General features: G+C 39.4%; 1 protein-coding gene across 1 annotated transcript; it reads right to left on the bottom strand.

The window, feature by feature from the left end:
- Positions 1-656: 656 nt before the first annotated feature.
- abat (4-aminobutyrate aminotransferase) lies at positions 657-25,210 on the bottom strand. Its single transcript, XM_068578193.1, has 18 exons — positions 25,114-25,210; positions 24,581-24,613; positions 23,958-24,008; positions 19,247-19,389; positions 17,060-17,157; positions 16,915-16,944; positions 16,424-16,541; positions 13,184-13,233; positions 12,705-12,785; positions 12,462-12,554; positions 11,506-11,568; positions 10,706-10,769; positions 9,938-10,086; positions 9,246-9,383; positions 6,182-6,349; positions 5,459-5,605; positions 4,050-4,161; positions 657-2,687 (listed from the first exon to the last, which is right to left on the bottom strand). Exons 4-18 carry the CDS (start codon positions 19,314-19,316, stop codon positions 2,566-2,568), a joined length of 1,503 nt encoding a protein of 500 aa, XP_068434294.1. The 5' UTR covers positions 19,317-19,389; positions 23,958-24,008; positions 24,581-24,613; positions 25,114-25,210; the 3' UTR covers positions 657-2,565.

Here is a 25,210-nt window from a genome sequence, read left to right as displayed (position 1 = left end):
TTCATATTGCAATGAGGCTATTTAAAATAAACACTGTTTTTAGATCATATGCCAAAGTGTCATATGTAGAAATGAAGGGCTTGTTCAAAGCTGAATGAGCTTTTATGCTCAAAAAATTAGAAACTCAACTAGGTTAATCAAAACTTCATTTATTTCTCAGAGTAAATGGACAAAATGTTTTATAGACAACAGTGAGAGCCATCGTAAATAATTACATCAATAATCATCTATCTCAGATCACAAGTGATAATAGTTAATGTCAAAAATGATGAAGGAAGGTAATCATGGATGCATGGAATACTAACTGACAACCAGGAAACAGCACTGTTGTCATTATCACCCATTGTATTGCTCACATGGACACCCTGCAGCCCATAGGTCTTACTTCAATAAATCTCTAAAATCACATTTTATACAAGGCTCATTAACCATGTAACCACGTAGAACACATTTACATTAGGCCTTCTGGATATAATTTCTGCAAAATTAATATAAAATATTACATCATATATATATATGACTATATATATATATATATATACCTATATATATATGACTATATATATATATGACTATATATGACTATATATATATATATATATATATATATATATATATATATATATATATATATATATATATATATATATGACTGTAGTAAGTTCATAATCAGAAGTAAATGAATGATAACACTTGTTCTGAAGTGCTACTCACTTGAAACACTTGCCTAAAAGCTCCATTGAACATTCAGACACTGATGACAGTCTTAACTGTTCTACAGAATCTGTAGAACAGCTTGGGCAGTTACAAAATAAAAAAATCCAGAAATATTTAGAAAAGGCTCTGCTCTACATCTTTATATTATCTATAATCTAATTGCTACTCAATGGACTTGTCCTCAAAGTGTACATTTAAGTTAAGCTACAGTTTGCTAGCAGGCCAGCTGCTGTTGCTTTCTGAAGTTTGTTTTCAAGTGTGGAATGGACTCATTGCTGCCCCTTGTGGCGTAAAAACATATTTGCACAAGTAACAAAAAGGACATATTTATGCTTTATTTCTCTGTCAGAAGATTATGTATTATATAGTGTGAGTGTGTGCATCCCTGTATCGGTCCATTACATTTTATAGACTATTTTATTTATTTATTAATTGTCAGCTGAGTCCACACTACTCTTAACCGGCGGGTAAGGGCCTCAAGTGATCAAACACTGCTTTTGTTATTGATTTGCACTCCAAGGTAAGCTTTAGGTATGTAGTGTACATAAAAAGTGTAGTCTGGGGGGGGGGGGGGGGGGTTCAGTGGATGAGAGAGTTCCAAATGAAGCCACTAAATGGCCTGACACTAAAAATTAGAAAATTCTCAGTCATCCAGGTCATGGTTGATCACATCTGTATCAACGACCCCCTCAGAGGCCCTCTGAACCTCTAATCAGTCTGAATTGACGAATTAGTTTCCCTGTATGCAAAAACACTGTCATACATGACAAATGATGAACATTAAATTAAAAGTGTGGTATACAAATGAAAAGTAAATGTGTTTTCAGAAAAAAGGGCAACATATGAAGCTTTTGTTCAAGAGTTAAGTCAATGTGTTCAGAATTTTAGTTCAACTAAGGTTACCAATGGCTGCTCCCATTCGAGCCACTAAAAAAGAAAAGGAAAAAATTAGCACATTTAAGTGACATGCAGGCACTAAACAATCTATGACATAGTCATGATCCATTTAAGATTCACATTTTTCTCTGGGTTACAACATTTCAAAAGTCATTCCTATTAAGAGCAACACAGAGTCATCACAAGGACGTTTCTAATGGATGGCATTAAATGACATGCAGGTCTTAGCTTTATTGTGTGTTCCTACATAGAGTCATCGCTGACACAGAATTCTGCATCCAGGATGACTGTCTTCTTCACACACACATACATACAGACTGACTGGAATCCCCTCATTGACGTATAGGCAGTGGGATGAAGCCAGCATATGATCTCTAAAATAAGTTGTACATAAGACTCTGTTCTGAGCCAATAAGTAAGGTTGATTAGGAGTTGGGATCTTCCATATCTTATTTACTTTATCTAATGCTGGAACAGACCTAGAGTTTTAGCCTGACTGCAGACCTGTAAATCTCAGGCAGTAAAGGGTGTGAAACAGTATCTGTTAGATTTGCTGACATGATGTACAATCTGGCATGACTTTATGAAGAGTCAAGTCAGTCTACATGTAAGACATGAGTATGATTCTGGAATTTGGGGCAATTTCCATAGATTTATTTTGAAGAAATATGAAGACTGTGCCAATTTCTCAATTACTGCAGCAGTACCCAGCTACTGCATCTGAATGGGTACAGCTTTATGGCATAAAAAGCATGAGAATATCATCATCATATCTGGCTAAAGTGATGAAGATTGGCTAATTGGATCTTAAACAGAAGATGTATGAGCTACCTGTGTGAGTATTTGTGTGGATTGTGCTTATCATGACTTGGTCTGTCTGGAGTTTCCCCCTTTTGTTCTGGATAAACTCAGGCTCATGCAGTGTCCGTCAGGTTCCTTCAGGGTCACCATTTATTTGTGTTGGGCCAACACCTCATTGAAGATGTTGAGGAACATGTGAACATGGTACTCCTTGAACACCAGCGATGGACGGAAACGGATCGATCGATCACCACACCCTCCCAGGAGGACACCTGTCGATGACAAATACTGTTACAATCCACACAGCTCAATCAATAATCTGTCATCATCAGTCTAGCTGATATAATACTCATCACATCCAACGACAGGACCTACAAAGCCTGACTCCCTCCCTCTCCCTCTCCCTCTCTCTCTCCCTCTCTCTCTCTCGTTGCCAAAGCATAAAAAAACATAGAAATATACAACTCATACAGATAACAAAATAGCAACAATAATAATAAAACATTGACTAATTAAAACAATAATTTTATTTTTAACCGTTTGGAAGTTGTTTTTCAATAAAATAAAACATTGGCATAAAGCAAGCCAATCCACCTTTTCATGTTAAGAGCAATAAAATGAAAAAAAGCCATTAATTGCAAATAATCGCAAGTTAACTATGACATAAATGCGATTAGATATTTTAATCACTTGACAGCAGTAGTTATTTCATTAAAAAGATTTCAGATTTTCTTTTTTTTGTAAATGGATGCTTTCTTTTTTTCTCCTATTTATAACATCCAGCCTGATTATAAGCAAGATTTGCCAAAAATCCCTCCTCGAGCGGTCCCTGAGTTTCTCCAACTCCATGGTTCAGGGCCTTAACGACATCATGCATACTAATTAACACACCTTTTTGGAAAGTTTAGGACATAAGAAATCCAAATCCACAACAACAAAAAAATCACTGCAAAACAAAGTTTAACATATTGGGAAGTAAAATAAAAAGTGTTTTCAGTTTTCTGTTTGTTCAGAAGCTTCTGCTGGTGCTCTATGACCGGGAAGCAGAAACATCTGCCTTTCAGAGAAGAAGCTGCGGCCGTTTTGTCACTTTACAGGTACTAATAGGGGGTTTATAAGGACATGGGTTGCTTTATTAGATTCCCACAAGCCTTATGGTTACGTGGATGTGTTTGTTTGGGAAATTAGACTTTGTTAATGGGTACTTATCACGAGTTTAGTGAAATGTTACGGTCGCTGCAGCAAGTTCCAAAGTTTAAGTACCTTAATTTAACAGTTACTTTTTTTTTTTTAACCGTATGTATATTCTTACAAGGGTTATAGTATTGTAGCACTTTAAATGAAGTTAATAAACGTTGTGGAGTTTGTTGTTTTTAAAGCAATCAGCACAATCAGAGACATGTGCTGAGATGAGGGTCGAAAACAAACCAGAATGATTGATATATTGATGTATTGTAGCCCAGCTAAAACAGTGATGCTAGCAAGAATGACATTGTCACAATTGCAAATTAAAATTGAAGTATACTAGTTTGGACTCCCAAGTTCAATTGGCAAAATTGGTACTCCAAGGAAGATGAGTTCCAACCAGAAGTACTCTGTAAATAACAAATGAGAAATCGTGGTGTACTTCATACCTTTGTCTCTGGCTTTGAGCAGGATGCTGCTGCGTGTTGCATCATCACAGATATCAATGGCACAAAAGGTCCCCAGTCCTCGAGCTCGACTCAATATGCCAGGGTACTGAGCCTGCACACACACACACACACACGCACGCACACACGCACATCATGTTCACACCCGCAAGATCCAAATAAACCACATTGAGCCTGTTTATGATTGAGAAGTAAATAATTCTACATTGTTATAAATAAACTGTAATCATAGGATTTACAATTTAGCCCACAGAGTATACCCAGATGTATTTTAAGGGATAGCTAGAGTACCACAGTATAAGTAGTATGGACATGTCTTAGGGTTAGGATTTATATTATCTACACTACTACTAATACTGTTATCCATACTTCTTATTGTGTCACGGATTCCCGTTCATGTTAACTGTTTTCATCCTGTCTGTCTATTCTAATCACTCTCCTGTCATTCCAGATCTTGCCACTCACCTCTGATTACCCCTCATCACCATCACCTGGTCCTCACGCCCTTCTCACCTGCAGCCCGTTCCCTCATTAGCTCATTATTTAGGTCTCCTCACTTGCACTTGTCCTCTGCCAGATTGTCTTGTCCATTGTGCCAAACTCTCCAGCGTATCCCAGTACTGTTTCCTTAGTGTTCTGACCCAGTTTTTGCCTGTCGTGACTACTTGGATTTTGCCTGCCCCTTATTGGATTTGTCTGCCTGTTTGATTGATCTCCTGGTTTTGAGCCCTGCCTGAATATGACTAAAGAACTTTGCCTGCCACCTGTCTCTGAGTTGTCGCTTTTGAACTCAATTGTCTACTGTGCCTCACATTGACTGCAGTTCACTTTGGCTGCTGGATGTTGCTATTATTAACTACTAATCGTAAAATGTAATGCCAGACAGTCAAAGTCCTGTTTACTTCAAGTGAAGAGTGACAGAGACAAAAAAAGACACAAAAAATCCCAAACTAAATTAACTTAATGTCTGTTCAAGGTAGAGCTTTCAAATCTAGTATGATACAGGATAGTCTGAATAATACTTTAATATGAATAATATCATATTTTAATTGGTCTTTGTGTAACATTTCTCTTTGTCAGGTGTATGTAGTATGACGATGTTTTCCTCTGTAAAAGTAGACAGTAAGTAGTATACAGATTTTATAAAAATGTATTTACTTAAATGTATTTCAAGATACAGTGAGTTAGAATGGTTTTATATATTTCAATTTTAATATACAAACGTGTGATGCAAGTACATTATGTCATGACAGGTGTGTTGCTGAGGAGTTGAGTGTGAAATTGTTTGTGTGGTTCTCCTGAAAGCTACAAGAAGATTCCGTTCTCAGAGACAGAGACACTAGAACATTGGCTATACTTCCGACAATAAAATCCATGTTAACACACACTACCTGTAGTTCATAAAGCCCGTTTTGCAGGGCTTTTCCAGATCGAGTCACCTCCTCCAGAAGGTTTTCTTTTCGAATCACGTTGAGAACCTCAACCAGGAGCAAGTTCTTTGTTGGATCACCCATCCACGTGTTGAAAATGCGGTACGGCTAAAAAGAGACAGGTACACTAGTAATCTCCCAAACATCTTTTAATATCTAAAAGTGACAGTCCAATGGCATTGAAAAGAGCTCCAATAATGTTAAAGATGTTACTATGTATGTTTGCCGATATAATAATCCCAGTCAAAACCCAGTTGTAAATACGTATGTGTCATTGCCACAGTGTTGCACCATTGAAATGGGCCGGGTTAAGAGTGACGAGTGAGGTATCAACAGTCAGCATTAATGGCAGTATTAAAAACTTTTGGATGTGATCTAAGAAACTACAATAATGACTAGCTGCTTCTAAATGCTGTCATGACTGATTTAAGCTCCCTAGATGATGAATAATTATGATTTCATTGTCAACACACACAGTGACTCTAGCAGCACCAATGTGACATTTTTAGCCCCAATACTGGAGAAACTTCTAAGAATAGCTAGATCCTCAGTGTGGGGTTTGCCCTGTCCATCAGATACATACTTTGACATTCTTTTGACATGTTGTCTTGGTCAAATCTGAAACACATTATAGAACACTTGAAGTATGATATATTAAATATGACCAATTAAACAATGACTAACCTGATCAGCCTGTAATTCGTCTTTGTGGAAGTAGCCACCAGTGAGAAGCTTCTTGCTGAAGGACACAATGTCAGCAGGGTCATCCATGCCCCAGTGCTCATGAGCCCACAACTTTCCAGTGTTCCCTCCACCAGTCTGGACTTCATCCACGTGAAAAGCAACGCCATGCTTGGGAGATAAAGTGTTAACAGGATGAGCTACAGAAAAATAACCAAGGTAGCGGAGACCATGAAAGAAAGTAGGAGTAAACGAAAGGAAATGAGAAGTTTGTCACTCATTGACAGAATACTCAATGGGTAAGAAGCTTAAGTTGGAAGCCTTCATAGGGAAGAATAGTAATCTAGGACAAGAGTGCACTTATATCATCATGTCAGTTATGCACGCCACCTGTTTCAACGATGGTGGACTTTACTACAGTCCAAATATATAATTTCACATGCACATTCACAAACAGTATAAAAATTACATTGGGACAAAGAAACCGGCATGGGAAGGAGAAGAGCCAAGTGTGACTTTCTTTCCACTGGAGTACTAAGAATCGGAACCACCTTCTCGGTCACTTAGGCTTGGTTGCACCAACAAGGATTAAATTAATCCTGGTTTAGAGTTAATCTAGGGTTAGTAAATCTAGGTTTACACTAGTTTATATTTAATCAGAGATGTGTTGCACATCTTCATTTTAACCCTGGATTAGTTAAACTAGTTTAACCAAGGGTTAAAACAGGATTAGTTTATGTTTAATGTCCGCCATGATGGCTTCCGACGAAATGTAGACAAATTCACAATGTATGTTTAACAAATACGGAACTAAATAATACTAAATTATGCCATCTTTCTCCTAAACTAACCCTGTAGCATAAAATTGCAAAACTACTAGGTGCTGCAGAAGTGTTGGCACAGCAAAATTTGTCTTACTTCGATGCTTGATTGCTGGTCCAACCTTCCCATTAAGGTATATGTCAGACTCCATTGTGAATCTATACCGCTGTGAAAACTTGTTATCATAGAATTCAATTGGGTTTAAGCCGATCTCTAACTTTCCTGCGAGGAACTCTATCTTCTAACCCCATCCAGCGAAGATATGCAGCCATATTGTCAATAAAATGAAGATAAACTCCTCCAGGGGTGGTTTAAATATAACTGTGGTTTAGTCTAGGTTTAAAATAACTGGTGGTCTAAAATGACAAGTAAACTCAGAGAAAAACTGTCTCTTTTCTCTACTGACGAGCAGAAGATGATCAGGACTACACGATGAATTTAAATCCATAATCATCAAAAAATCTAATGGTGCGTTCACATTTAAGCATAGTGAATATTCACAACACTTACTGCAAAATATAAGTTTAATATAAGTAAATGTGTCAGTGTTGAAAAAAATGTATCGGCTAATTTTAAGTGCCTCATCACCCAAATCAATCAGATAATATTCATTTAAATGTGCCTGCTGGCAGTAGTATACAAATAATATACACTTATGAGGATATATGTACTGTTTGCACGTATGTATCATGAACTATGTGTATATTTATGTAACCTATGTGTGTGTAGATTACCATATAACTAGGAGTTTGAATATTTGTATGGGCGGATCAGTATGTATTCATTATTCATGATCAGAAATTCAATCAATTGAAGCAGTGATAAGTATTCTTATCATGAGTCCACCTTCATCATATTCGACAATATTGATACGTATGGTGTACTAATGACACCGTCATTCACTGCCTGGCCAAAAAAAAAGGTGACACCAAAAAAAAGGTCACACACACTAATATTTCGTTGGACTGGCTTTAGCTTTGATTACGGCACGTATTCGCTGCGGTATTGTTGCGATATGCTTCTGCAATGTCACAAGATTTATTTCCATCCAGTGTTGCATTAATTTCTCACCAAGATCTTGTTTTGATGATGGTAGAGCCTGACCGCTGCACAAAGCTTCTCCAGTACATCCCAAAGATTCTCAATGGGGTTAAAGTCTAGACTCCATGAGTGAAAATGATGTCTCATGCTCCCTGAACCACTCTTTCACAATTTGAGCACGATGAATCCTGGCATTGTCATCTTGGAATATGCCAATGTCATCAGGCAAGAAAAAATCCATTGATGGAATAACCTGGTCATTGCTGAACCTGGTCGTCGCTGAACCTAGACCTGACCACCTGCAGCAACCACAGATCATAGCACTGCCCCCACAGGCTAGTACAGTAGGCAGTAGTAGTTAAATCCAGGTGGCAACTTTTTTTTTGGCCAGACAGTGTATATGTATTCTGTACATTATGTGAGACGGACAACGCTCGGCTGCGCCGGTGTTCAATGCACGGCTCCAGAAAGTCTTGTAAATAAATGAGTCCTTGTTGAGAACTCTCTCCCTACAAAACTAATATTGCTCAATGAGGAAGGGAGCTGCTTTTTGTCCGCTGGGAGTAGCCAGCTTATCCAGTGAACTTTCACTAAACCTGCTCCGGAACCAGGTTAGGGGATTTCGATGTATGGCTATGATGATTAATCTAAACTAGCTTTGTTGAACCGAAAAGACTATGTCATCTTATCCTGAAAATTATGCAGCTATATATCAGTAAACCACATACAAGGAACAGGGCCCAGGCAGCCGCTGCAGGTCAACAGTTTTAGGCAGGCTGGAGGCTGCTTCAAGTAGGAGTCTCAAGGCAGAGCAACAGAGGAAGCTGTGCAATGGGAAAATAAGCTAATCGAGAAAAATCATTTTAATACATGTAGTGTATTTGTGAAAAACAATTACATTAGAAAAAAGCTCTAACTTTGTTATTCTGTTTAGGTCAGCAGAGAAGGCTTTGCAGGCCCTGATGGCCCGCCACTGGAGGATAGTGAACCAGTATACTATAGCTGACAAATATGTTAATAATAAATTGATATTGTGAGATAAGACAATGGTCGTCATAGATTTTGTAAATTTTCCAGACTGCTTACCAGACTGCTCCAGGTGTTCTTTTATTTGTCTTTACCTACTTAGTCATTATATCCACATTACTATATTTATTAATCAACCCTACAATATGTTTACAATATCAATGTTGACGTTTTTTACCTTGCGCGCAACATTGCGGAGACTTCTGAAGAAGTCCGGGGAGGCGTGGTTATCTCCACCTTCAGCCTGAATTGGTTCAATTACAATCCCAGCTACAGGCTTCCCCTTCTGCCTCCATTTCACAATCAGGTCCTCAACCTGGACACATGCACACGCACACACACACACACACACAACACACACACACACACACACACACACACACACAAACAAACACATGCAATTTTCATCCCTCTATAATATAATATGAATATAACTTATGTGTAGACACTCAAAACTCAAATATATTAATACACAGCATACACATCCTATATGCCGTGTATTAATATATTTGAGTTTTGAGTGTCATGGACGCTTTCACTCTCAATACTTCCTGCGTGGCCAGATTAACCAAACACTTGGCATACATCATTTTGGATTCTGAACTTGAAATAGTCATTTATTTGTTTATGGCTTCAAAAATTAACAGATTATAAAATACAAAATCTATGTTTACTGTCTATCAAAGCTTCATCATAATTGGCACAACCATGGACGTTTTTGAATCAACAAGTACACACAAATTAATTCTTTGATCAAACACAAGTTTCTGTCAGCACTTAACTAATGGCGAAATGAATTTCACACAATTGGACATAATTACATAGGCACAGTGCACTCCTTCTTGTTTCTCCTCTACACACACAGCCTACCTCCTCCAGACAGCGAGCCTCCTCCTGTGCATTCTCTCTGGTAAATTCCTCCAGCGGGTACTGCAGTTTGGGAAACGGAGCAATCGGCCAATCAAATGATGGCACATCCAGCTTGTGGATTGCTTTAGAGTGTGTTGTTGACAAGCAACCTTAACAAGGCAAAAACATTATGTTAGTCATAAATCTATGATGTTGCAACAATACCTCAGCCATTAAAGTTCAATAGCTGTCCACCATGTAGTATTTCTGGTATCTTCAGGTGTATATCTAGTGTGGTTGAAGTGTTGTGTTGTATTGACAGTAGTTTACGACCAATAAAAAAGAAGTGACTGGAATCAAGTGAATGAAAACACTTTTCATTCATGAAGAGTATTATCAGAACGGTGAGTATGACATAAGTTAATTATGCGTGGTTATGCTCGGATTCATCAGATCAGAACTTGGCTCCCTGTGACTAAAGGTTTTCCTACTTTGGTATTAAGGCAATTTGAACTTAACCTGTTAAACTGGACTCAATGCTGTGATACAGTCGCACCAAGCACAGACACAGACTTTTAAAAATGGAATCATCATTTTTTATGTAAAATGTATACACTCTTCTCTAAATGTGTAGTTGTTACTTGGAGAAAGCCTAACGTTTAGATTTTTTCAAAGCTACGTCAGATACTGAATTCAAGATAAATATTCAGAATCAATAGTCAAAATGAAATTCTAAAAATATTTTATTTTATAAATAAATATTTTAAATAGAAGCAATCGATAACATACCCATGGTTCTTCCATGAAAAGCTCCTGTGAAAGATAAAATACTGAGTTCTGGACAACCTGGCACCTGAGATGGAAAAACAAAGGCAAATCAGAATCAAAATCAGAACCATTTATTCCCATGTATGTTTTCACATACAAGGAATTTGTCCTCGCGGGAGGTGAATAACATTTATTATAATACGGGTATATGAAATCAAGCATTCTGATTGGGTTGAGTTTGAGTCATGGGTGTAGTGTATTGAGCCATAATGTCCTGTACGTTTACATTTACGCATATCAGTGCGCACTCAAAATAACAGGTTGTTTTTGCACGACCGTTAGTTGTTATTTAAAAACAAACATGTTTCATGTAAACATTGATATTTTGGGGGGAATGACTTATGATGAGAATGGCAGCAGACTGTGAATAATGGGGGTAAGGGGAGAAGAGAGCAGATAACGCTCTGATCGAGCAGACTAATTAGCGAGTGCGTAAAACCGGAAACTAAGATGAGGAATGAAAACGGTTTGATAGCTTATCACAAAATCGGGATGATTTCCAGTGAGAGATAATTACCGTCGGTAATTACCCGATGCACCCTGCTTTCAACCGATCTGATCAGTAAATCACAGTCTCTTTCTTTCTTTCTTGTGTGTGTGTGTGTGTGTGGCGGTTGCATAGCTTGTCCTGGGCAGTGGCTGCAGAATGCCAGACAGTGATTGAGGAGCAGAGGATGGACTCAATGATGGCAGTGTAGGAGTGCACCCTTGTTGTCTTTAGCAGGTTGAATTTCTACTACTGCTACTTCTTTTTCACCCACCTGGTTTACCATACAGCTGCTGAGGTCTTCAGCAGACGGTGCTTTGTGGCCCCGCTCCTTGTTCTACAGCAAACATACATACATTTGGTTGTGGAGATTATATTTAAGTTCCTATTTCATCAGCTTCTTATCTTGAGAACAGAACAATAAACATATTTAAGAAATACAATGGTATACAATATGAAAGTAATCAATTGGAAAATAAAATGTATTTGTTTGTTGAAGCAATATCAAATTCAATTTATACGGCACTTTTTAAAGAATTCATCAGCTCAGTCGGTGTTTAAAGCTGCTCACAGAAAAGTCTGTTTCCTTATCATAGGGAGTACAACGAGCCTGTAACTCTGGAGGCCTGTAACCATCTTTCTTGTATACGGTTGCAATGCCGTGTTGATCTGTTTACTGTGAGGTTAGTGGAAAAGACTCTGTTAACTTGTTCACACACACAGTGCCCCTGCTCTGCAGCAGTACAACAGTTAGAATCCAGTACTCTTTATAAACTCAACTCGCTCCACATTCAAAGGCTGGTTCATTGTCCATGTTCAGACCTAGAGGAGAAGCTAAACTGTCAGACAACGTGATGATTTTTCTTTAGTGACCAACGAGAGGAAGATTGAGATGGTTGACAATCTCACTAACATCTGTCTGATGATGGTGATTTAGCCTCTGGGAACAACAAACACTATCCCAGTTGTTCTGGTGAAGCCACCAGATATCCAGAGAAAAGATAATGGATCCCCAGGCCAAGACTTCCTGTTCTGTGCGAAGGATCATTTTGATAAGCACGATTAGTAACTTGAGACTTGACATGCAGGTCAATAAATGGAACATGGCCTTTTAACCCAACCTAAGCATTTGTTAGAGCAGTGAACCGACCGAGGAGCAACTCGGTGGTCAATGTCTTGCCCCAGTTTAGAAACCCTAATAATAACAGAATTAATAGTATTAGTACTCACCCTGTACCAGATAAACATTGCTTTGTAAGCATTCTCATTGGAGCAAGAGCCGCAGGCCATCGTCTGAACACGAGTCATTCCACTGGGAGCCACCTGACAGGAGGAAAGAGTTATTGTAGTACTGTTGTATAACTATCTTTATTCGTAAAATATGCATGTAATGATATACACGTGTATTACATATCAACACCATTGTCTCTAAACTGTTCAATATGTTGAACTTTGACTGTGTATGTTACTTACTGAGAGAAGACTTTCAGTGAGATTGTCTGGAAAGCTCTCCGGCGGCAGGATTCCCAGGGCGGGTCGGTTTACAAGTGTGCTCTGAAAGACAGACACAAATAACCGACATATTTCAGAAAACACTGAACAAGCACAACCAAGAAAGATATTGAGAGACATTCAGCAAACCATTCAATTTGACTGTTCTTGCCAACATGACTTTGACGTGGTTGCTAATTCTAAGTAGGGTAAATAACTGTAAAATCCAGTCATTGGTCACAGACATCATTTACTACATCTTAAGTAGTAGTATCTTTACTACGACAGTAGTGGAAATGACAAAAATCTTAATTAAAAAAAAAAGATGAATGTCATAACTGTGGTTGTCTTAATGTAAAAGCTGGACAAGTGTACATTATAACAACTCAATACACAACAGCACCAATTCATAATCTCACTGTAGTTGATGATACAAATGATCTTGAATATGGAGGACCTACCAGATTGTTGGGATTGGACATCAGTTTGAGGAGAGCGGGGTGGTTGTAACCTGAGGGAGGACAGAGTGAGTGGGCATGGGCGTAGGAAGCTTTGGAAATGTAGATGGGACAATCTTACACTGGTCTGAGGCTCAGAGTAGATGTAATTTCCTCTATTCTGGTGCCTTTAACAGGTGGTATGACACATTTACACTGGCATGAAAATAGAGTATAGGTACAAAGTACAAAGATCACATGTTTGAAGATACTAAAAAGTAGTGAAGAAATTTATTAGATAATTTCATAACCCTCTTTAATAAGAACCACTCATTGTGTTTAGTTAAAGTTGAAGATGTCTACATGCTTGCATGAAATTTAATGTCTGTTAAATAAAAACATTTTGTTAAAAGATAATTTATGTAATTTATGTTGTCAATGTCAGTCTATTTTTTTTGTACATTTCCTAAGTATTTAATTTTTTTTCCAAAATTATTAAACTTTTTGAGTGTTTCAGTGGATTACCAATATGTGTGTTACCTGAGTTGGTGGTTTGATCCATTGACGGTTCCAATCACTGTCCATTATGATGTTTAATGCAATATCATAATTACAATTATGGCAGAAAGGTGGACTGTCAGTGTTTGGATGTTTCAGATGGTTATTGAAATGTCATTGATATAGTTATAAAACTTCCTCGGGATGTGAAATAATAGTATTATAAGTCAATAAAACATTTGTACAAATTGTAACATAAACTATCTTGTTAAGTGTTGTAACTTGAAGGCAAGAAAATTTGAAAGATTAGTTATTTCGAGTAAGCACTGATCAGCATGGAGATCTTTTGGGTGGTACTTAAATTCTCTTTCTGCCTGACTACCAATTCAATTAACATTCCAAGAAATACAGTACATTTGAGTGTTTGAGTGTCATTTGTGTTGAGTGACATGTTTGAGTGATGACATGTTGAGTTACACCGGTTAGTATGAAGAAAAGAATATCAGTGCTAAAGGCTGTCCTGTTTTCTGTGCCAACAAAGCCTGGAATCTTACCTAAACAAATGTGGCTGCCTTACATAAACTGTTCCACTTCCAACCAGTAGAGTGCAGTGAGGCACAATAAGGTGCTCCACTTTCTGCATGTTCTCAGTCTCTACCTTGTATTTTCTCTATAATTTGATTAACCTGAATTATTTCCCATTACTTTCAGACTTGTTGTGTAACTCAAAATCCTTCAATCCATTGGAATCCAGCTCAGTTCCAGACACAGAAAAATCACAGCAAACCATTCCTTGTCAGCTGAACTGAAACACAGTTTGCCTTTATGAGCTCAAACGCACACATAAAAAAATGTGACTACTGAAATTAAGCAAACACTGTTTGACAGCCAGTAATCTTTTCCTCAGCTTCATTCACTGAGCTCCAGACGGACACCGGACAGGAACAGGAAACAAGGGCCGCTATGAATGATGGAGTCCAAAAACTAAAATAAATTGTCTTTACAGACAGAGGACATGTCGTGATGGCAGAGATTTACCAGTGACAAACAGGCCCAACACATCCATTCTTTCTTAATATTGCCCCTTCCATTTAAATCATTGTATCCTAGTTACACCTGGTATGTCTAAAACAATTCTACTTATTCCTATGTATTCTGAAAATGCAAGCAATTGTTACAAGCTCCTGTGGTCCGGCCATTTCAACTACTGAATTAATTAAGTATGTGAGTTCTTGGCTCAAACAGAAACCCTTCTGTCCCCCTGAGGCCTGGAGCTGAAACCACAAATAATGTTAATCAGACTAGAATACTGCATCCCAACTGGAGTAGTCTTTGGACAAAGGTCCATTTCAATGATAGCAGGAGAGCATATTCCAAACCATCTGGAAGTTTGTATTTAAATTTTTTGATCACGAAAGAATAAGTAAAGATATAGGAACTTCCCTTTTTCTATTCAACAGTATTTCAATTGTAGACTTCCTGTAAAATATGCTGGTTAATGATCCAAAAACAAAAAGGAAAGCCCCAAGCCAACAACCAAAATATGAGTAAAGTAGATAGAATCTGCAACCACCACCAGGTTGGCAGTTCTTTTCATAGACAGAACAACTGAATTAAGACAATCAAACATCTCTTGCTTGTATTAACATCTGCCTCTGACCTGGATCAAGACCAGGCAAGACCACATCTGGAAGTTTGCAATGTGTGTGATCGCTTTTTGTTCGGTTTGGCCACATTTTTAAAGATTTATAATAAATGCCTCTCAATGCCTTTCAATTTAGGCACACCAGAGCTGGCGGCTCGGAGCTAAATGTGTTGCTCTTTGAATGTGTTGCTCTTTGACCTTAGTCACTTTGAGTGACACTTCTATATACAGTGCTGTATATAGAGCAATGTATGTACATACAATGCTGCAACGTAGAATCCGCCATGGTAAATGATCGACGCGCTGCTACAGGAGGTGAAGAAAACACATGAAGATAGGTGCAGCTACACCTGGATTAGGCCAGATACCAGTGCTGGGCCATCAGGGCCATCAGGGCCAGACAGGGCTTGGGGGTTTGCGCGCGGGCACCGGGCTCAGCCGACCGAGATGCGCTGCATAATTGTGCGTTGCTCAACGGCGGAGTCCACTGGTGGATGAAGTGGCTTTGTGGGTCGGTCCACGGGCCCCGCGCATTGCTCAACGGCTTAGTCTCCTTTTTTTCGTGTCTGGTGAAGAGGCTCCGCAGGTCGGGTGTTCACACACATATATGAACGCTGTATGAACCCGCCGTGTATTCCCTGGGTCGGTCTGGAACAGTAACTCCCGAGACACTTTTTTCTCCTGCCTGCCTGCGATGTAGACTACACGGCACTCATTGAAGGCCTAGGTCTAAAACCCATGGGCCGCCACTGCCTGATACTGACCCTTAGCGTTGCCCCGAGACATTTTGAAAATGTGTCTTCTTTCTCTATGCAAATATAACAAAATCCACTGGTTTCAGAAATTGGTTTGTTGGGTAAACTTAATGTACAACACTACTGTGTCCAGGTGAAATAGAAGAACAACTGGACTGATGTTTGCTAGCAGAATGCGGTCCAGCACTGCTACACCATCTCAAGTTTGGCTGCTTTCGCCTTCATAATATCTTGCCTTTAAGTAACACTTTTAAGTAAACTACAAACACTAGTACCGAATTCACAATATGTATTGATATCGTGAAGTAAAATGGCACATGTGGTGTAAAAAAGATTGTATCCATAGATAGGTCATTTGCTACTAACCGATTGGGATGGAGGAGATCTGAGTATAAATATCTAGCATGCGGTTGCCATCCACGTCCACCAGGTAGTTCCCCCTGCTCTCGTCATAGTTACAGAAGAAGTTGATTGCAGCAACATTCTGAAAATAGACATGTTCTGTGTTAAGCACATTATTCAGAAGAATTCAGTCATCCACTCTTCCTCAACTTTTCAGCAGACACTCAAACACATACACCTACCATGGGACACACTATGGGAATAAACAAACCAACATTTTCAAGAATGTTACAAACTGTGTTTCAGGATCATGGTTTGCTGAGCTTTGCTAAAAGAGTGACACAGAGTTGTTGACTGAGTTGTCTCAGTCAACAACTCCAGAGAAATACGTTAAAACAAGACATTGTGCCTTTCAGAGCGGAGCAGATCAGACACACACACACACACACACACACACACACACACACACACACACACACACGCACACACACACACACACACACAAACACACTCACCTGAATATCTCCCAGCTGCTTCGTCAGCGCCTACAGAAAAAATGACTCAGTTATACCTGAAGAAAGGACAGAGTGCTGATTTGCACGTGTGTGTGTGTGTGTGTGTGTGTGTGTGTGTGTGTGTGTGTGTGTGTGTGTGTGTTACCTGTGATCGTGGTCCAGGAACTGAAGTCTTCATGGAGGGTCCATCATAGTCAAACTCCACCTGGGTCTTTGGTGCTGCCTTACTGACATATCGACAACCTGGTGGGGAAAACAGAGAAACAATATTGATCTACATCTCAGCACACACACTTACAGACGGAGAAAGTGAGTGTGTTTACTGTACAAGATCCCACTAACCCAGTTATGATCAGGGTTTTGGTTATGTGCTTGCGCAAGTTATTATATATTGGTTTATAGGGTTGGAACAACGTCTACAACCTCTAGGTCTCATAAACTTGGTCTATTGATGATTAACAGGAGAGATAACCTTTCAACCTTTCCAGCGATTTCTGAGCTGGCTGCTCAGAGGTCGCTGACTGAATGACGTCTCAAAAGGTAAATCTGGAAGCTGTTTTCAATGTTCTGGCAAAACATTGAAAACAGCTTCCGGATTTAGATCAGTCCACTGATCTAAATCAGTCCACTGATCTAAATACAACATGCTGATAATCTCCACAACACACACACACACACACACACACACACACACCGACACACGCACACACACACACACACACACACACACACACACACACACACACACACACACACACACACACACGCTTTTAAAAACATTTTTATTGGGGATAGGCAGATGAACGCGTTAACGCAGCGTTAATCTGCAATCCACTAACGGCGTTAACTATTTGATCATGCGCTAACTATTTGATCATGCGCTAACTGCATTTTTTATTTTTTTGCATTGGGAGGGGCTAATCATTGCCGCACACAGGTGCTGCACTTTAAATCTCTTCCAGACGGCAACGTTCAGAACTGGGCGTCTTACGACTCTCCCAGTCCGGCCCGCGTGAGGTCAGTCAAAAAAGAATAAATAAATAAATAAGATGCACACCAGAAATGCAATACAACAACGCTGCTTTTACTGTGAAGGTGATTTATGTACGTGCGCACGCGCTTCTGTAGCCTCACCGACAGGCAGTGTTGACGACTTAAGTCTGATGTGAACGCACGTATTGTTATGTAGTTTCTCAACTCACAAAGCGCTTATAGGCGGTCAGTCCCTCAGGAGCCTTGCAGGCTCCAAGTCCAGATTGAAAGTTAATCGCGCATGCGCAAAGCTCCTGACCCCGCGGTCAGATACAGTATGGCAGAGCACCAGCTAACACAGACTGGACTTTTCTCACTAAGGAAGAAAAACTGAACTGAACTGAAAACATGAAAAGCACTTATTGCTTTTGTAAAAGGTAAATAATTTCTGGTCTTTAACATACATCTTTAAGGTAAGCAACAAGCTGGACATGAACAAAAGAAGCAGTGGTTTCTCCCAAGCAGGGACCCCTACTACTCAACACACTGTTGTTCCCTGATAAAATACAAATGTTTTTTCTGGTACCTGGTAAAAAAAAGGAAACAGATTCATAAACTATACATGTATGCATGTTAACTTGCTGTTGCTCCAGAGTACTGTTATATTGTTCTGATAACATTTCTTTAAAATAAAAGCGTGCAATACACTAGTTTTTACTTCATTATTGAATTTGGTACATAATGCGAATAATCTCAGAAAAATTATGCGATTAATTAGTTACATTTTTTTAACATATATATATATATATATATATATATATATATATATATATATATATATATATATATATATATATATATATATATATATATATACACACAATATACAAGTAAAAGTTATCAAAAAGGACAAATACTTAAATTCATTTAAAAATGAAGTTTGAAATCGGTGAGATGCAGAGGATGCAGGGCGAGAATACATTCAAGCGAGGCATACAGTATGTACCAAAAACATTGGTATAATTTACTGATGATCTGTTTTCTCAGACACTCTTTAAATTAAGACTTTAAGACCAATCCAGGGACAAAAGGACACAGCCCATTTGAGAGTAAATCATTTTTTTAAAGATATAAAACTTAAAAACGGCTAAAGCAGCAAAAAAAAAAAAGAAAAAAGAAAATTATTTACAATGGAAGCAAAGCTACAAAGCATTTATTAATGGACAGCTATGCACACAACTCTAGGAACACATTGAGGTAAAGCTACAAGACGACATTAGAGCAAAGTTTCACATTGGTGAAACAGTACTTACAGAATGCATTCCAAAGGATTTCATTTAAATTAAAGTCTTGGATTTACCTGGAGCACTGAGCCATAGATTTTTCTGCAGGGAAAGAGCAAACTGACGGCTGATCAAGGAGGACGCCATGACAAAGCTGAAGTGTGATGAAGTGTGAGGGAGAGGCAGTGAGAACTCTCAGGGTATATCTTCACCAGGTCACCTAAGAAGAGAAGGGTGGGGGTGTTAAAGATTACAGTTGTTCATTGTTTCATCTCGGTTTTAAATTGACACAAACAGCAATGATACAGCACTTTGCCTTTTTAGGGAGATTTTTTCAGTCTTCATGTCATGTCATAATGTATCACAGCTGATTGTCTATCAACGTTAGTATGGTCGTGAGTTCGTGAAGAACTATATTTATATAACCTCTTTCAAAGCAGAGTTTTCAAAGGGCTTTGACAGACAAAGCAAATAAACATAAAAGTAAGGTAATGAAGTTTTATGGCCAGTGTAAGATAAACTAAGGTCAAATTCAAACACAGATAAAACAGTACAACAGATGAAACAATAAAAATATATCAGTAAAATAAATAAAAATAAAAAACAATAAAAGCTTTATGCTTGCAAGTATAATGTTTTCTTAAAACAAATCATATGTAATCCATTTAATTAATTAATAACAATTACTATTATTTGCGGAGTGCAGGCAAAATAGGGTCTGTCTGCTCTCCCTTTTCCAAGCTCTTATGCAATACTGGCAGTAGAAACCGGATCATTCCAGATATCTGCTTTTACACAGTAAAGGAGACCCTGACCCTGCACATACACGCACCCATGCACACACACACACACACACACACACACACACACACACACACACACACACACACACACACACACACTCACAAGGACGCACAAACACACAAACGCACACAAACAAACACAAACAAACACATGCCTGCACACAAGCACGGAGCTGTTTCTTGGCAACACCTCGTGAACTGGATGAAACTGGTTTGGAGAGTGAGAGTTACACAAGACTGCATCTTCATATGCCTGTAAAGGGGAGGGTGGGGGGTTAGTAAGTGATGGAGGACGGCTGAAGGGACGCAGTGAGTTTGAACTGGGGTGAGCTGGAATCGGAGCACAAAGGGACGACAACAGCAATAATGTCTGCTGTAATACAGTGGTCGTAACCATAGATACCTTGACATGAGAAAGACTTTATTCAGAAGAACAGGATTTTACTTATTGATTATTAAAGTACCAATGAAATTGAATAACATGCATCATTCAAGTTCTGATTTAAAGTGACGATGGGAAGATGTATCTTACCTGACTATTGACACTAAATACTGACTAATGATAGAAAATAACTAGTTAATAAGTTTCATTGTTTCATATAAGTGTGTTTAGTAATTCTAAAAGGTGGAGGGAAAATATCTGTTTGATATGAAAATAAAGGGGCACAAGTTCAAGCTGTTTCTCCAGGAAGGTTTTAAAAGTGTTGCACTCATTTGCACATATAATAAGTACAGAGACAGTTAAGTAAAAAATGAAACGATAGAGCTCGAGAGACGTTCAAACCCTGCATATGTTTTCACCCCCACACACCTTCACTGTCGGTGAACATGAATGTCGGTTTCGGGGAGTAACAAAAATTGGAAGATGCAGTTAGAATGGGTTGGGGAGGTGTTGGCTCAGATTACTGAGCCATCAACCCCAGAGATCGCCATCGTCCATGATCGGTGGTCTGTATGAAGGCCAAGCTGCTTTGCTCCAAAGCTGTTTAACCTACAGGCAAGATGTTCAGTTGAAGCGCTTCAGCGGATGAAAACAGCCCCGGGTAAAAAGATTTCTAGCTGTTAATGGATGACTCTTATTAAGAGAACCATTCACCACTCTAACCACAGCATAGGACAGACTGTGCGATGACAGTGTTCACACACACACACACACACACACACACACACACACACACACACACACACACACACACACACACACACACACACACACGTCTGAGGTCAGAAGCAACATCCCCTTCATTTTGCAGTCAAAAGAGTCAGATGTTTACATCTGCAGTTGATAAACAGCACCACTAAAGGATTGCACAGCCTTTTCAGTTACTCAACCAGCACCGGACAGATGGACGACCTGAACACCATAGCTGTCGCCAGCATGGACAGCCTGACCCAGACTGATTTATTTCAATTTATTTTGTATAGCCCAAAATCACAAATTACCAATTAGCCTCAGAGGGCTTTACAATCTGTACATTGATGGGCTTCAACTAGCACTGTTGACCGACTTAGCTGATCATTGATTATCTTGCTGTAAATTCCGTTTCACATGATTCGCCTAAATTAAAAAGAAAGAATGAAATATCCTTATACTACGGAGAAAAAAGCGGTGGCAAAACATCAGACAACTATAGATATATTAACCCAGAAGACCTCGTCACAGAAACAATCGAAACACATCCCACATACAGTATGTGCGTGTGTTGGAATGAAAGGATTTTTAGAAATCAAGGCTTTACAAGCCTATACATCATTCTGGAGAAGAAAAATGCATAGGCATTGCACACACGCACACACGCACGCATGCATGCATAGACACAAACACAGACTGAGAGTGCTGAGAGCTGCTGGGGATTGACCAGCTTTTCTCTCACCTTTGACTTTGTACTACTAGATTAATTATCAACAGCCAAACAATTCATTCAGCTTCCCTGTTTCCTTTCAACAATGCTCAAATATTAATGGGTGACAAAAAAAGAGAAAATTAAAAAAGAGAACAACAAAAACAAATAATCATAATGACAGGAATAATGTCAGCTATACCTCCTGGTAAAATGGACATGGTCAACAGTTCCATGGGCTTTCAAAATCATCCAATATGGAAAATGCAATCAATCCTTTCTGGGACATTACTGAATATAATTCAAATTGGAAAACCCATAGGCATGAATACAAGGCTTTAATAGTAAAGAATAAAGCCGAATGCATGACATAACCTGTCCTGCCTGCTGTCTTTCTGCTTGATACCAGTCTGGGACGGTAAACTCTGCCGTCCGTCCACCAGTGACCTGAAATTGCATCGACAAAAAGAGCGTTGTGTAACCACGGCAGCAGTGTGACCCTATCAAACCACAGCCAGCATTTGATTGACATAACATCACTTGTGACAGATGCTTCTCCTAGGACACACTGATAGAGATAAAGACATGTATCTAGAACAAAGAACAAAGGACTTTCCCAGGAGACCGGGTTACAGTTTAGAAACATGGGAGGAGAACTGAGAACAAACTGAATTAACTGAGACTGCTTTAGAGTTTCTCAAGTTAGGGTCGAGCCTGATGTGTTGATGGAGTTGTGTTTCTGACACATTGATATTTACTAAAACATTGAGAGAGCCGAATCAATTTGTGTTAAAAATGCTTTACATACACCAACATTCCCATATTATCAGTTTGGGGCTTTTTTTATACAATCCTGAATAGAACAAAATATATTTATTTATTTCGTGTTTATACTGGCTGTTTACATGACAGTCTGATCACATCCTAGCATTTCACTACCCAGCGTACAGACAACACCTCAAGCAAGCTCGAGGGATTCTAGTCCACCGCAGATTCCCTACGTATGTGGCAGGGCCTGCAACACATCAGGCTACCAGCAGGGGGGTCACGACCAGCCAAACTTCACTGCCAGATGAGCTGAATATGCTCATGTGAATATGCCCGCTTGGAGGCCCTCAACACCAACCCACAGAGAGGGCTCTTGACGATGAAGCACACACAGGACTCACCACTCACTGTGACAATAACAGAGATTTGTACGGTTCTGAGGAAAATCAACCCACGGAAGGCAGCTGGCCCAGTTAACGTCTCCGGGCGTGCCCTCAGAGTTTGCTCATCGGAGCTCGCTGATGTGCTTGCCTACATTTACAACCTGTCACTAACACAATCTTGTGTGCCCACCTGTTCCAAGTCCACCACCATCGTGCCCATCCCAAAGAAATCATCTCTGTTATGTTGTTCATTCTGTACATCTATTGTACATCTGTCCATTCTGATAGAGGGATCCTCCTCTGTCACTCTTTCTGAGGGTTCTCCCCTTTTTCTGCCAGTAAAAGTTTTTTTTTTAAACTTTTTAAGTTGAACCGATGTGTCCTGGGTCAGAATGTATGTGTGCAGATTGAAAAGCCCTCCGAGGCAAATTTGTAATGTGTGATTTTGGGCTAAACAAAATGTATTTAATTGAAGTTGTCGCACTTTGGCTCGAAACCACAAGGTGATTCAAACCATTCTTTCAAGATGACTTCAAGTCATGTATTTTTATTAATGAAAATTTCCCATCTTTTATCGGGGTGATAGGGGCACTCATGGATACCACTCTGTTGTTCATTGTTAATCATCTTTGTTGGGATATTCTGTGAAAAGGACACACCAACGCTGTAAATAAATAATTAATTCATAATTCAATAATTCATGCTTTTTTTCCTTATATGGGGTATGTATTATTCTTCAGTTACACAGATATCCTGATGTATCATATATTATTGTCGTTTAATGTTATTTAATGAGTATCACAAAATTGCTGTATCGTGTCCAGGGGAAACGTAGCGCAAGTTACTGTACCCTTAAGTACGAAGCAGACCTGGCCAGTAGGCAGTGCATATGTGTAGTAGAAGAATGTGGAGGCTTTAAGAATATTGGGAGAGTCAAGGACCTGAAACATCATCCAGTCGGCTGGAGTAAAAAGAAAGCATTCAACAACTTACCTGCTGATGTCTGTTGTCCAACAAGGGGTCCAAAACAGAGTTGCACGGGCCCTGGAACAAAAAGAACAACATCTACTCTTAAACCAGCTTTTACTGATAAAGTATAAAAGAAATACACTTCTGATTATGTATAAATATGTATATACTGTGGTTATTACTGCTGACTGTTGAGTTAACAAACACTGCTCTTAAGCAGAAGGTGAAATATGCTGAGTGGTGAATTTGAGAAGCAATGCCCATGATTTGCATTCAAACGAGTTCATTTGTTTAGAAGGATGCCTATCTGGTCTGCTGTCAAATCTGGTTCCGACTAGATCCGGCCGGCTCACTCTAGACATCATGTTTAATCAGAGTTATGGAGTCTATCAGTGAGCTCACATCACAGTCATAAAGTCGCATCACTTTGCGATTGTGATGTCAACGCCGATGCGTCTTCCACTGCTTCCCTGACATGGACGCTGTCGAACAGCGCGCATCCCGACGTTCTGACGGTTCAACAACACGAGCACCTGCGCCGGGTATGATTGAGCGTCAATGCGACACGGCAGCGGTTTGATCCGGACAAGTCTTTTCTGCGGACACGGTGGTTCATGAGCCGTGGTGCGATGAGGTCTTACACTTACCGAGGATCCGCAGACGGCAGCACCGAGGGACGACTGTTGGACGGCAAGAGAGAAAACGTGAGCGAATGACCGTGTGTGTGTGTGTGTGTGTGTGTGTGTGTGTGTGTGTGTGTGTGTGTGTGTGTGTGTGGGTGTGTGTGTGTGTGTGTGTGTGTCTGGTGCTCCAGCCCCACTCACTCTACAAGAGGAGGGGCTTAATTCTGATTCGCTTGCTGGCCTTTAGTGGATTTTTTTCAACAAAGCTTTATTTGCATTTCGACACAAAACACGTGATATAAACACGTTATGAAGTTTCACATTAGCTCTTTGCATTCGGTGGCTTTGTGGTAATACAACAACTGCAAGAAGCAGAATCCGGCTTAAAAGTATTAACATACACGTACATCCAAATAGTCACTTATGTCAGACAATTATAATCACGGCTGAGTGGTAAACGGCACATTGTGATGAAAGTGTCCTGATAGTTTAACAGTCATGAGTAACACATACCGGAGGGATCCAAAAACAATGCCGAGGGGAGTCGAGAAGGTTACCTGCTTATCAGAGATGTACTGGCCTCCCTCTGTTGCCCCTACCGCTGGAGTATAGACACGAAAACAACGTCACGTTCAGCAGCTGGAGAAAGTGCAG

This window comes from Clinocottus analis, unplaced genomic scaffold (genome assembly GCF_023055335.1).
Source record: "Clinocottus analis isolate CAN_PGR_092001 unplaced genomic scaffold, fCliAna1.0.p SCAF_16, whole genome shotgun sequence".
Lineage (NCBI taxonomy): Eukaryota > Metazoa > Chordata > Actinopteri > Perciformes > Cottidae > Clinocottus > Clinocottus analis.
This window is presented reverse-complemented; position numbering and strand designations above follow the sequence as displayed.

What these genes read in the sequence shown, in the direction of transcription:
- abat (XM_068578193.1), bottom strand. Translation starts at nt 19,316, where the DNA reads ATGGCGTCCTCCTTGATCAGCCGTCAGTTTGCTCTTTCCCTGCAGAAA. An exon ending in GCAGCTGTATGGTAAACCAG is followed by an intron (nt 10,770 to 11,505) that starts GTGGGTGAAAAA and finishes TTTCCATCTCAG; the next exon opens with GTGCCAGGTTGTCCAGAACT. An exon ending in TCCGCAATGTTGCGCGCAAG is followed by an intron (nt 6,350 to 9,245) that starts GTAAAAAACGTC and finishes TTATCTCCCAAG; the next exon opens with CATGGCGTTGCTTTTCACGT.